This window comes from Sphaeramia orbicularis, chromosome 8, assembly GCF_902148855.1.
Source record: "Sphaeramia orbicularis chromosome 8, fSphaOr1.1, whole genome shotgun sequence".
Classification (NCBI taxonomy): domain Eukaryota; kingdom Metazoa; phylum Chordata; class Actinopteri; order Kurtiformes; family Apogonidae; genus Sphaeramia; species Sphaeramia orbicularis.
Genome location: NC_043964.1, coordinates 17,185,979 through 17,200,418, shown reverse-complemented (window position 1 = coordinate 17,200,418; position 14,440 = coordinate 17,185,979). Strand labels below are relative to the sequence as shown.

Here is a 14,440-nt window from a genome sequence, read left to right as displayed (position 1 = left end):
TATAAATAAAGATACTGTGTTAAATTTGATGATCCTAGTGGTTTTTCTAATCCAGACATGCGGGTTTTTCATGAATGGCAGTCTCATTCCAGGTTTTGTTTGTAACCCATCGTGTCCACTTGTGTTACATGCAGAACCTGCCCATTTAAACGCATATAAATCACAAGTGATTTTGCAACACCGGTCATTTTTGTGAAACACTCTGCCTTGCATAATTAGTTTGATTCCCAAAATGTACCTGTGAGAGAATAAAAAGATATACAAAAAAGTAGTAGTGTGTAATTTTCGTGTCCATTTATCGTGTTACATGTGGATTTTTCGTGTGGATAAAAATAATATATGTTTTATCTAAAAAATTGTGCTTTCAAAAGTGCTTCCAAACTTGCTTCGTAACATTAGTCATTAGTCAACATTAGTAATTTTTAGCCCCTATGTTCTGTTGTTAGGGACCAGTTTCACAGAAGCGCCCAGATATAAAAGACAAAACAAAATGAAAATGTAAAATGTGAAAGTCGGTGAGAAAATGTAAATAACAAAACAAAATGGAATGATGAAAAAGACAAAAAGTCATAAAAGACTGCACAGAAACAATGAAAAAGAGGGAAGAAAAACACAAAGCACCAAACAACAAAATAAAAGGCTAAATTAAATGATTAAAATATTAAAAATGACACAAAAGATTATTTAGGTTTAATTTTGTTCATTTTTTAAAATTTTTATTCAATCAAATAACTGCAATCTGAGTTGTTAAAATCTGTTTACATAACATAAATTTATAAATGAGTAAAGTTAAATAGATATGTTTTAGATTTTAGCTGAAAATGTGATCAATAATCCTCCCTAAAGGCAAAATTAAAATGCATATCAAGTTGTTTTTTTTCTAACATCAATCATTTTTACATCAATTTATACTTAAATAAATTGAAATAGTTTCACGTTTTAGCTGAAAATGTCAACAAAATAAACTTTTCAGGCAAAATTCTGTTGGGTTTCTGTAAATTGGCTTAGAGTCTGGTTTTGACCAACTCTATATATAAAATGTCAAGAGATAACTTTCTTGTGATCTGGCGCTATATAAATAAAATTTGATTGATTGAGTGATTTAATTGGTTTTCCCCTGTAAGTCGCTTTGGAAAAAAGCGTCTGCCAAATGCGTAAACATAAACATAAACATAAAATAAAAGAGTATATCATGATAATTATATTTATTATATTATGTTCATTTTCAATAAAATGAAATAGTTTCATGTTTTAGCTGAAAATGTCAACAAAATAAACTTTTAAGGCAAAATAAAAGAGTATATCATGATAATTATATTTATTATATTATGTTAATTTTAAATAAAATTAAATAGTTTCATGTTTTAGCTGAAAATGTCAACAAAATAAACTTTTCAGGCAAAATAAAAGAGTATATCATGATAATTATATTTATTATATTATGTTCATTTTCAATAAAATTAAATAGTTTCATGTTTTAGCTGAAAATGTCAACAAAATAAACTTTTAAGGCAAAATAAAAGAGTATATCATGATAATTATATTTATTATATTATGTTCATCTTGAATAAAATTAAAGTTTCATGTTTTAGCTGAAAATGTCAACAAAATAAACTTTTCAGGCAAAATAAAAGAGTATATCATGATAATTATATTTATTATATTATGTTCATTTTCAATAAAATTAAATAGTTTCATGTTTTAGCTGAAAATGTCAACAAAATAAACTTTTAAGGCAAAATAAAAAAGTATATCATGATAATTATATTTATTATATTATGTTCATTTTCAATAAAATTAAATAGTTTCATGTTTTAGCTGAAAATCTCAACAAAATAAACTTTTAAGGCAAAATAAAAGAGTATATCATGATAATTATATTTATTATATTTTGTTTATCTTCAATAAAATTAAATAGTTTCGTGTTTTAGCTGAAAATGTCAACAAAATAAACTTTTAAGGCAAAATAAAAGAGTATATCATGATAATTATATTTATTATATTATGTTCATCTTCAATAAAATTAAATAGTTTCATGTTTTAGCTGAAAATGTCAACAAAATAAACTTTTAAGGCAAAATAAAAGAGTATATCATGATAATTATATTTATTATATTATGTTCATCCTCAATAAAATGAAATAGTTTCACGTTTTAGCTGAAAATCTCAACAAAATAAACTTTTCAGGCAAAATAAAAGAGTATATCATGATAATTATATTTATTATATTATGTTCATTTTCAATAAAATTAAATAGTTTCATGTTTTAGCTGAAAATCTCAACAAAATAAACTTTTAAGGCAAAATAAAAGAGTATATCATGATAATTATATTTATTATATTATGTTCATTTTCAATAAAATTAAATAGTTTCATGTTTTAGCTGAAAATCTCAACAAAATAAACTTTTAAGGCAAAATAAAAGAGTATATCATGGTAATTATATTTATTATATTATGTTCATTTTCAATAAAATTAAATAGTTTCATGTTTTAGCTGAAAATGTCAACAAAATAAACTTTTAAGGCAAAATAAAAGAGTATATCATGATAATTATATTTATTATATTATGTTCATCTTCAATAAAATTAAAGTTTCATGTTTTAGCTGAAAATGTCAACAAAATAAACTTTTCAGGCAAAATAAAAGAGTATATCATGATAATTATATTTATTATATTATGTTCATCTTCAATAAAATGAAATAGTTTCATGTTTTAGCTGAAAATGTCAACAAAATAAACTTTTCAGGCAAAATAAAAGTGTATATCATGATAATTATATTTATTATATTATGTTCATCCTCAATAAAATGAAATAGTTTCACGTTTTAGCTGAAAATGTCAACAAAATAAACTTTTCAGGCAAAATAAAAGAGTATATCATGATAATTATATTTATTATATTATGTTCATTTTCAATAAAATGAAATAGTTTCATGTTTTAGCTGAAAATGTCAACAAAATAAACTTTTAAGGCAAAATAAAAGAGTATATCATGATAATTATATTTATTATATTATGTTCATCTTCAATAAAATTAAAGTTTCATGTTTTAGCTGAAAATGTCAACAAAATAAACTTTTCAGGCAAAATAAAAGAGTATATCATGATAATTATATTTATTATATTATGTTCATCTTCAATAAAATGAAATAGTTTCATGTTTTAGCTGAAAATCCCAACAAAATAAACTTTTCAGGCAAAATAAAAGAGTATATCATGATAATTATATTTATTATATTTTGTTTATCTTCAATAAAATTAAATAGTTTCGTGTTTTAGCTGAAAATGTCAACAAAAGAAACTTTTAAGGCAAAATAAAAGAGCATATCATGATAATTATATTTATTATATTATGTTCATCTTCAATAAAATTAAATAGTTTCATGTTTTAGCTGAAAATTCAACAAAAGAAACTTTTAAGGCAAAATAAAAGAGCATATCATGATAATTATATTCATTATATTATGTTCATCCTCAACAAAATGAAAGTTTCATGTTTTAGCTGAAAATTTCAACAAAATAAACTTTTAAGGCAAAATAAAAAAGTATATCATGATAATTATATTTATTATATTATGAAATTACATCATAATATTGCTTTGTTACTGAGCCTGAGTTAAAATTAATCTAATGACTAATCTAATTATTATTTTAATAACTTAATTAGTCACTAGTTACTTCACAGTTAATTTTTTTTTTCACTTTTCTGGTGATAACAGTGAAGTTTTACCCAGAATCGACTGTAATTTCTGGTTGTTTTATGTTGTTTTTTCACTAATTTGACTCATATGCTTTATTGTGTTCGCAGCATGTTGTTTGGGAACCTGTACATTTATTTTGACTGGAATGGAAGAACAGAAATACCAGGTAGGGTTCAACTATCACAAGGATGATTTGAGTTATTACATAGATTTATTATTCTGAACGCGCTGCAGCTTAATGGTGCTAATACATCTTGTGTGTTTTAATGAACTGGTTTATTTTAATCTTCCTCTCTCAGACAGCAGCAGGAAAAACATTTTTCTGTCCCTGCTGATCGCATCTGTGCTGGGTACACTCAGCTTCCTGGTGTTGAGGAAGAATCATCATGAAGAGGAGATGCTCTCTGAAGAGGAAGGGCAGTCGCTGCTCTCAGCCGGCATGATGTAAATGAATATCCTTTACATAATTATAGGTTTTCCACACACAGAATTGCTTCTACTCAAAAAGGACTCCAAGTGAAAAGAGTTTATATCCAGCTGAACATTAAAAAAGTTAATTTACCTCCAGTCCTGATGCACGTTAATCGAAAAGATAAACCACAACATTAACCCGTACAGACCCAGCCCCAAGTGATGTTTTTTGTCATTATTTAACCTTTCCTAAGTGATTTATGACCATTTATTCTAATTTTAACCTCTGTATTTTGCATTTTTCACTGTAAATCACATATTTCCCTATATTTAACCCTTTCATGCATGGTGGTCACTACAGTGGACAGTTATTCTCCAGCTGTTCTCTTGTATATTCACAGGTTTTGTTGTTTTAGTTCCATATCAGCCAACACAATGAACGCTTATGCACCATCCCATACACTGACATTCAGACCATTACTGTTCTTGATAAACCTGATCTGCATTATCATATTTGGGTGGAAATCAATTGGTAATTGTTATTAGACTGTAATTAACATGTTTTTGTTTTGTTTTTTTTTAAACAAAAAGGTTTTTTTTCATATTATTTGAGTGAATAATAACTAGCATAAAATGTGAGAAAACATCAGCTCAGCGGTATTAAAAATGTTTTTTATTTCATAGTTTTCACACAGTATATTAGTAAATACATGTTTCTTTGCTTCAAAAATTTAATTAATTAAATGGTGTCCAGCTAAGTAGACATTTTTGTAATTCCATGAAAAATGGGTTCATAAAAAAATTTCAGTCACATTGTTTTTTTCATGCCTAAAGTTGACTAAAATACTCAGGGAAAAAAATCTTGATTACGGTTCTCATAATTCATACATGAAAGGGTTAATTTCCTATTTTTAATTTAGGTGTTCATGACAACTCACAGTAAATTATACCAAAACAGAGAACATAACATGCTGTGCACTTTTAATACCCCTCAGCCAAATATAGTGTAAGATTCTGCTGAAAGTTAGTGTCCTGAAATTTAGATTAGATTGTCTGTCTCAATGCATTCTTCAGATAATGTGATTACGTCGTTGAAAGGACATGTCGCCATTTGACCTTGCAAAAGTAGATCACCTATTTTCAGTAGGCTTCTGCTCCATGCCAAGATGCATCCACAGTGTAAATTTGGTGCAGATATCGCAATTCATTCTTCAGATAATGAGATTATGTTGTTGAATGGATGGACAGACGACAAAATGATTACAATACCCCTTTGACCTGAAGTTGGCCGAGGGGTAAAACTGAAGAAAAAGTGACTTTTTCAGCAAAGATATCCTTAACACTGGCAATAAAACAAGTGTCTCCAACATGTACAATGCCATGATGTCCCTCCAAACTGAGGGACGGTTCTTTCTTTTCTTTTTCTAAAATCAATGAAACATATACACACACACATATATATATATATATATATATATATATATATATATATATATATATATATATATATATATATACATACATATATATATATATATATATATATATATATATATATATATATATATATATATATATATATATATATGTACACACATATATACATATATACACGCACACACACACACACACACACACACATATATATATATATATTTTTTTTTTAATGCATTTGGCAGATGCCTTTTTCCGAAGCGATTTACAGGGGAAAACTAAAATAAAAGAATAAAATACGAGAATAGATCAAAGACGTAAAACAGCTGTACAGTTAAAAACAGTGATGTCCAGGAAAATAAAAAAGCAAAATGATAATGTGTCAGATAATATGATTATGTCGTTGAAAGGACATGTCACCATTTGACCTTGAAAAAGTAGATCACCTATTTTCAGTAGGCTTCTGCTCCATGCCAAGATGCATCCACAGTGTAAATTTGGTGCAGATATCGCAATTCATTCTTCAGATAATGAGATTATGTTGTTGAATGGATGGACAGACGACAAAATGATTACAATACCCCTTTGACCTGAAGTTGGCCGAGGGGTAAAACTGAAGAAAAAGTGACTTTTTCAGCAAAGATATCCTTAACACTGGCAATAAAACAAGTGTCTCCAACATGTACAATGCCATGATGTCCCTCCAAACTGAGGGACGGTTCTTTCTTTTCTTTTTCTAAAATCAATGAAACATATACACACACACATATATATATATATATATATATATATATATATATATATATATATATATATATATATATATATATATATATATATGTATATATGTATATATGTATATATACATATATATACATATATATATATATATATATATATATATATGTACACACATATATACATATATACACGCACACACACACATATATATATATATATATATATATATATATATATATATATATATATTTTTTTTTTAATGCATTTGGCAGATGCCTTTTTCCGAAGCGATTTACAGGGGAAAACTAAAATAAAAGAATAAAATACGAGAATAGATCAAAGACGTAAAACAGCTGTACAGTTAAAAACAGTGATGTCCAGGAAAATAAAAAAGCAAAATGATAATGTGTCAGATAATATGATTATGTCGTTGAAAGGACATGTCACCATTTGACCTTGAAAAAGTAGATCACCTATTTTCAGTAGGCTTCTGCTCCATGCCAAGATGCATCCACAGTGTAAATTTGGTGCAGATATCTCAATGCACTCTTCAGATAATGAGATTATGTTGTTGAATGGATGGACAGACGACAAAATAATAACAAGAAAAGCACTTGGAGAGTGCAGAGGCAGGGCAGATCAGTGGGCCCCCCTGGCCCCCCTATCCCCGATCACCACCAAAATTTAATCATTTCTTCCTTGTGCCAGTATCAACATTTCCTGAAAATTTCGTGAAAATCCGTCCATAACTTTTTGAGTTACCTTGCTAACAAACAAACAAACATGCACGCACGCACGCAAACACACAAAGCAAAGTGATCACAATACCTCCTGGCGGAGGTAAAAATACCCCTTTGGCCTTAAGTTGGCCGAGGGGTAAAAATTGAAGAAAAAGTGACTTTTTCAGCAAATATATCCTTAACTGGCAATAAAACAAGTGTGTCCAACATGTACAATGCCATGATGTCCCTCCAAACTGAGGGACGATTACTTCTTTTCTTTTTCTAAAATCAATAAAACACACACACACACACACACACACACACATATATATATATATATATATATATATATATATATATATATATATATATATATATATATATATATATATATATATATACATACATACATATATATATATATATATATATATATATATATATATATATATATATATATATAAATACATGCATTTGGCAGATGTGACTTACAGGGGAAAAACCACAATAAAAGAATGAAATACAAAAATAGATAAAAGACATAAAACAGCTGTACAATTAAAAACAGTGTCACCCAGAAAAATAAAAAAGCTAAATGATAGACTAAAATACAAGAATAGATTAAAACAGCTGTACAATTAAAAACAGTGTCATCCAGAAAAATAAAAAAGCTAAATGATAGACTAAAATACAAGAATAAATTAATGAAAACAGCTGTACAATTAAAAACAGTGTCGTACAGAAAAATAAAAAAGCTAAATGATAGACTAAAATACAAGAATAGATTAAAACAGCTGTACAATTAAAAACAGTGTCATCCAGAAAAATAAAAAAGCTAAATGATAGACTAAAATACACGAATAAATTAATGAAAACAGCTGTACAATTAAAAACAGTGTCGTACAGAAAAATAAAAAAGCTAAATGATAGACTAAAATACAAGAATAGATTGAAAAGACATAAAAACAGCTGTACAATTAAAAACATTGAAATAAAAATACCAAGTAAAACAGTAGAATAAATATAATAATACATTTAAAATGGAATGTTTGAAAATGCTAGCAGAGGATGTGTTCTCTGAAGAGCTGGGTCTTCAAGAGCTTCTTGAAGATAGGCAGGGACGCCCCTGTTCTGGTAGTACTTGGTAGATCGTTCCACAAATTGTTTACAGGATTTCAGTTCTGTTGCAACATGTTGATGCTCATATGAACTATGTTTTCAGCTCAAAAATGTCCAATTTCATCACAATTAATGCTATATTTTCTTGTCACAAATGGCCAAGTTATATTTGAACTGAATTTACCTGAAAAACAAATATTCTATTCTTTTAGATTCACCAGTTTTTCTTACAAGATTCTATCCTACATATCACATGTTTTATTTTTACAGGTTCAATATGGAGTATGGTGCTGATCCATCCTGCTTATGTTACACCAATACATACATTAAGAATGTCACACGTCACTTTTTAAATCAACAGTTTTCTAATAATAAGCATTTTTATAAAGAAATAACAATTCTATATAAAATTATATTAAATTATTATATTAAAAATTATATTTACTCTTTAGTATGATGATAAACTATACAATAAATAATTCTGATCCTAGTTTTTGCACAGGGATCATTAGTGTAAACGGTGACATGGCTGCCGAGCATCAGTATGATGGGATCTGTAACAACCATGTCACATCCGTCCACTGACACATTTTGTGTTTTTGTGTCAGCTGTTATTGTTTTAGATCCACAATACGAACATTTATGAATAAGAGGAGAATTAGCAATAGTAAGTCTATAAGTTTATTACTAATAAAGTACTGGTACTGACCAGAGCATCATGGGTAATGTCACGTCCGTCCACCAGCAAAAGTTTTCACATACACGTGCTATTCAAAATCCAATATTTCTGAATGTATTAGCATTATTTCAACACAGTTCTATGCATTTCTTACAACTTTTTTTTTTTTTTTTTTTTACAAAAGGGGCCACTAATTTGACCCCGTAAGTAAATTTTACCCAATATCTATCTTGTCCTGGCTCTTGTTCATTTTCACAGTACTAAAAGCCTCTCTGACATCGCTCAGGTCAGTGGTAAAGTGCTTAGTGTCCTTCAGGTCCTGTTTCAGCTCTAAAATGTCCTTACTAAAATCAGAAGAATTAAAACGAGTGTAAAAGCTGTTAAGAGCATTTGCAAAATCTCTGAATTAAAACCGTCTGAAATAGTCTGCCTGCTGCTCTGGGGATTTTGAAGGCCTGCGATGGTTTTCATACATGTCCATGCAGAACCAAGATTGTTTGCAGCCATTTTATTTTCCAGAACGGTTTTGTAGTGTTGTTTTGCTGACAGTGAGATGACAGTGTTTCCATGGTAACTATGGGACCTCTGAGTAGGTCATATTTGATGACCATGTAAAGATGAAAAACTGCATTTTAAACCAGTTATTCACTTGTATTAGATGCCTTTGGTTGCCAGTGTGTTGTTTGGGTCTTTTTAGGGTTAATATTTGTTTGAAAAATCCAACTCTGATTGTGCACAGGTTTAAATATGACTAACCATCGCAGTTCTGCAGCCGTTTTAAATCACTCTCGTCCTTCATAAAAAGTGACACGGACCGTTTTTCTCCAGATCATTGCAATTTTGACACAGTCGGGCCTAATCATAGTACTTCACATGAGTGGGGTGCAATCAGGCAGATTCGGGGCAGCTACGACTCAGACTCCCTCTTAGAGAGTGACAGTAGTTGAAAACTCCGACTCTTGAAACGCGGCCCTCCACGCATTATGTCAGACATATTTAAATTTTTATACATTTTTATGACTCGTGAGAGTTGGAGGATGTCAGAAAAAAAAATACAGCCGGCGTCAAAGACCTCTGAAAGTCACGGAGGAAAAAAGAAACGACCAAAACAGCGGGCAGAGGACGTTCAGATGTTTAACCCAGACTACATCAGTTTGTGCATAACATGGATTCAGTTAAATAAAGGGTTCTTGTTCACTAATAAACAAAGGCATAAATTTTCACCAGCTTTAAGATTCACAGCACAATGGCTTTTGATGCATCTCACTTTATTTAATCAGTTAACCCCTAAAGACCCAAACATCCACTGTCGACCAGAACCATCTACTGATCTAAACTGTTTAATAACTGCTGATCCACTAATCCTATCAATACATGTAAATAATTGGTGTAAAACACAGTTTGTTATCTTTTCGTGGTCATCACATATGACCCATCTGGACATTCAGAGGCTCCGTTGTTACCATGGAAACACTGTCATCCTCTACAACATTGATGCACCAGTAAAACCCATGGAGTTGGATCAATGACAGTTAATGGAGACACTGGGTTTATGTTCAATTATTTAGATCTTTGCAGAAAAAGTCACTTTTTCTTCTGTTTTCTCTATTTGTAGTATAATAACCCTCAACTTTAATAGTTTGTCATCTTTTCATGGTCATCAGATATGACCCATTTGAACGTTCAGAGGCTCCGTAGTTACCATGGAAACACCGTCATCTTCTACAACATTGATTCACCAGTAAAACCCCTGGAGTTTGACAAGTGACAGTGGATGGAGACACTTGGTTTATGTTCAATTATTTAGACTTTTTCAGAAAAAGTCCCTTTTTCTTCTGTTTTCTCTATTTGTAATATAATAACCCTCAACTTTAATCTGAGCTTTTATGAACATCTACATGATTAGTGAATTAAATATAGCAAAATACCTGGTTTTCACTGGCAAAACACACAAAAAAAGGATAAGATTACAATAAATAATAATAATAATAATAATAATAATAATAATAATAATAATAATAATAATGGATTAGATTTCTATAGTGCTTTTCAAGGCACCCAAAGCTTTTTTACATTATCGATCCATAATTTATTCACTCTTGCATTGATATTCTGGTGTTGGTAAACTATGTTTGTAGCCATAGCTGCATGGGCTAAACGGTGATAAATCACATCAGAAAGGTTACATATAGAGAAAAATTCATTTGGGAATTGGCATAAAAGTAGCACTGGGTCTTTATGGGTTAATATTACTAAAAATACAAGGAGCTGTACAAAGCTTAACTCTGTTTTATTGAGAAAGTGCTTCCGAAATGTATCTAGGGTTGCAGAGCTGTAAAACTGGCTAAACTAAACACTAAAACATGTTTTCTTATAGCTGTAAATGGAATTATATGACTTAATGTGTGATGACTCACATCAATACCAGCACTAATACTCATAAAAATGTACAAATATATGCAAATCAGTGACTCAGCTCGTCACTTCCTGATAATGTTGAAGCAGGAGTTTGACATGACAGTGGATGGAGACACTTGGTTTATGTTCAATTATTTACTTCTTTGCTGAAAAAGTCCCTTTTTTTCAGTTTTCTCTATTTCTAATACAATAACCCTAAACTTTAATCTGAGCTTTGATGAGCATCTACATGATTAGTGAATTAAATATAGAAAAATACCTGATTTTCACTAGAAAAACACAAAATATAGATGATAATATTACAATAAAGGGTGATAAATCACATCAGAAAGGTTACATATAGAGAAAAATGAATTTGGGAATTGGCATAAAAGTAGCACTGGGTCTTTATGGGTTAATATTACTAAAAATACAAGGAGCTGTATAAATCTTAACTCTGTTTTATTGAGAAAGTGCCTCCAAAATGTATCTAGGGTTGCAGAGCTGTACAACTGGCAAAACTAAACACTAAAACATGTTTTCTTATAGCTGTAAATGGAATTATATGACTTAATGTGTGATGACTCACATCAATACCAGCACTAATACTCATAAAAATGTACAAATATATGCAAATCAGTGACTCAGTTCGTCACTTCCTGATAATGTTGAAGCAGGAGTTTGACAAATGACAGTGGATGGAGACACTTGGTTTATGTTCAATTATTTACTTCTTTGCTGAAAAAGTCCCTTTTTCTTCAGTTTTCTCTATTTCTAATACAATAACCCTAAACTTTAATCTGAGCTTTGATGAGCATCTACATGATTAGTGAATTAAATATAGAAAAATACCTGATTTTCACTAGAAAAACACAAAATAAAGAGGGTGATATTACAATAAAGGGTGATAAATCACATAAGAAAGGTTAAATATAGAGAAAAAATTCATTTGGGAATTGACACAAAAGTAGCACTGGGTCTTTATGGGTTAATATTACTAAAAATACAAGGAGCTGTACAAATCTCAACTCTGTTTTATTGAGAAAGTGCTTCCAAAATGTATCTAGGGTTGCAGAGCTGTACAACTGGCAAAACTAAACACTAAAACATGTTTTCTTATAGCTGTAAATGGAATTATATGACTTAATGTGTGATGACTCACATCAATACCAGCACTAATACTCATAAAAATGTACAAATATATGCAAATCACTGGCTCAGCTGATGATGTTGAATCAGAGATGAAGATTTAGTCCGACTATGACATGACATTAACCTCTCTGTTCTCACAGATTCCAGTTGGCGTTTTGTTTTAAACACATTAAAGTTTCTACTACATGGATGTATATTGACTAAATTGGCATATATTACTATAGCTCGTTAGAAAGCTTATTTTTGCAGTATTAACTCTTTCAGTGCCATGGGCCGATTAAATCGGCTTTACGAATACAACCTTTAAAGTGCCGCGGGCCGATCAGATCGGCTTTGGAGAACACGCCGGATGTTACCGAGCGGTTTCCTGCAGGATTCTTCAAATATTATAAAAACGACGCGAAATACTGAAAAATTCTGTGGCACTTTTAAGGCTTTTAAGGCTTATTAGCCCCTTAACTGTCTGGCACCGAAAGAGTTAAGGATAGCGATCAAAGCTAATGGGACTTCCTACCTATTTGGTGGTCATGAGGTTACATTACTGGTCCATTCCATGATTAATTGCACTCTGATTCAAAATTGGGGAAAAAAAAAAAAGAGAGAAAATCTAAATTAAGTTAAATAATTGAGGTTGTATTTACATACTAAATACATACATTCTGAAACTAGAGGTTATTACTTTTCGTTGATTCATTTCGGCCTTGTGGTTCTTCAGTTATAAGCTTTGGAATTTGCCATGGTAAGTAGGCGGAAATGAACACAAATTAGGTGGGAAGGAAGTGGTTAATGCTAATAAGTCCTTCAGTCATGCTCTATTTGAAACAGTGAACTAGTGGCATGTATTATATGCAGTGTATTCAATCTGAAATCCTCAGATTGATAGAAGTTGAATTTCCCCAGAGAGACAATAAAAGTAAATTTAACTTTTTAAAGAATTAAAGTTATTAAAAAATCAACATCAGCCACATGCTCATAAACACAAAAGGCTTCATATACAGGGTGGGGAAGCAAAATTTACAATATTTTGAGGCAGGGATTGAAAGACAGTGTATGACCAATTAGTTTATTGAAAGTCATGAGAATTTATTTGCCACAAGAAAATTGACATAATAGAAAATGTTTTTATTCTATGTGTCCTCCTCCTTTCTCAATAACTGCCTTCACACGCTTCCTGAAACTTGCACAAGTGTTCCTCAAATATTCGGGTGACAACTTCTCCCATTCTTCTTAAATAGTATATTTAAGAAAGTCGACATTGCTGTGTGATGTTCTATTGGTAGCATGTTCTAAAACGCCCCAAACAGCAGAATCCAGAGGGTTTAGATCTGGGCTAGAAGGCGGCCATAAACATGATTCCCAAAAATTGCTAAAGTTGGATTTGTTGCTGTTGTCAACAAGTGTTTTGGTGTTCTTGTGTAAGATTTTAACTTCAAATCATATTTTACTGCATTTCTAACGGTCTTGTTGTCTACCTCAAGTTCAATTGCCATTTTTCTCATGGATTTGGTTGGATCCTTTAGGATTTTGGATTTGAGAGCTTTAATAAAAGCTTTGGTACGTTTTTTGTTGCTTCCTTCACTTCCAGACTTTCTTGTAATAGTTTTGCTCATAGTCATTCTCTTCTTTCCATTATAAACAGTCTTTATGGACACTGCAACTATTTTTGAAATCTCCTTTGGTGTGACGAGTGCATTCAGCAAATCACACACTCTTTGACGTTTGCTTTCCTGATTACTCATATGGACAAAAGTTTCTGAAAAGGTATGGATAATAGTGTTAGGTATGATTATGACATCAATATATGTTTGGTTTCAAAACAACTGACGTAGTGCCTGCTGAGAAAAAACAACTAAATGTTCATTGTAAATTTTGCTTCCCCACCCTGTATACATAAAATCAAAACATATTAACTCATAAAGACCCAAATATCCACTCTAGTCATATAAAATGTTTAATACTTGTTGATCCACTAATTCTATAAATAATTGGCGTAAAATGCAGTTTATCATCTTTTTTTTCATGGTCATCAGATATGACCCATTTGGACGTTCAGAGGCGTTGTAGTTACCATGGAAACACC

The 14,440-nt window shown here is 30.5% G+C and overlaps 1 protein-coding gene across 1 annotated transcript in view; it reads left to right on the top strand.

Moving 5' to 3' along the window:
- The window catches only part of LOC115423335 (UNC93-like protein MFSD11), a 57,057-nt gene that overhangs the window by 26,842 nt on the left and 15,775 nt on the right, over positions 1-14,440 (top strand). Inside the window, exons 6-7 of the mRNA XM_030140050.1 lie at positions 3,813-3,871; positions 4,005-4,149. Coding sequence (XP_029995910.1) covers positions 3,813-3,871; positions 4,005-4,149 — 204 coding nt within the window. The remainder of the gene's footprint in view (positions 1-3,812; positions 3,872-4,004; positions 4,150-14,440) is intronic.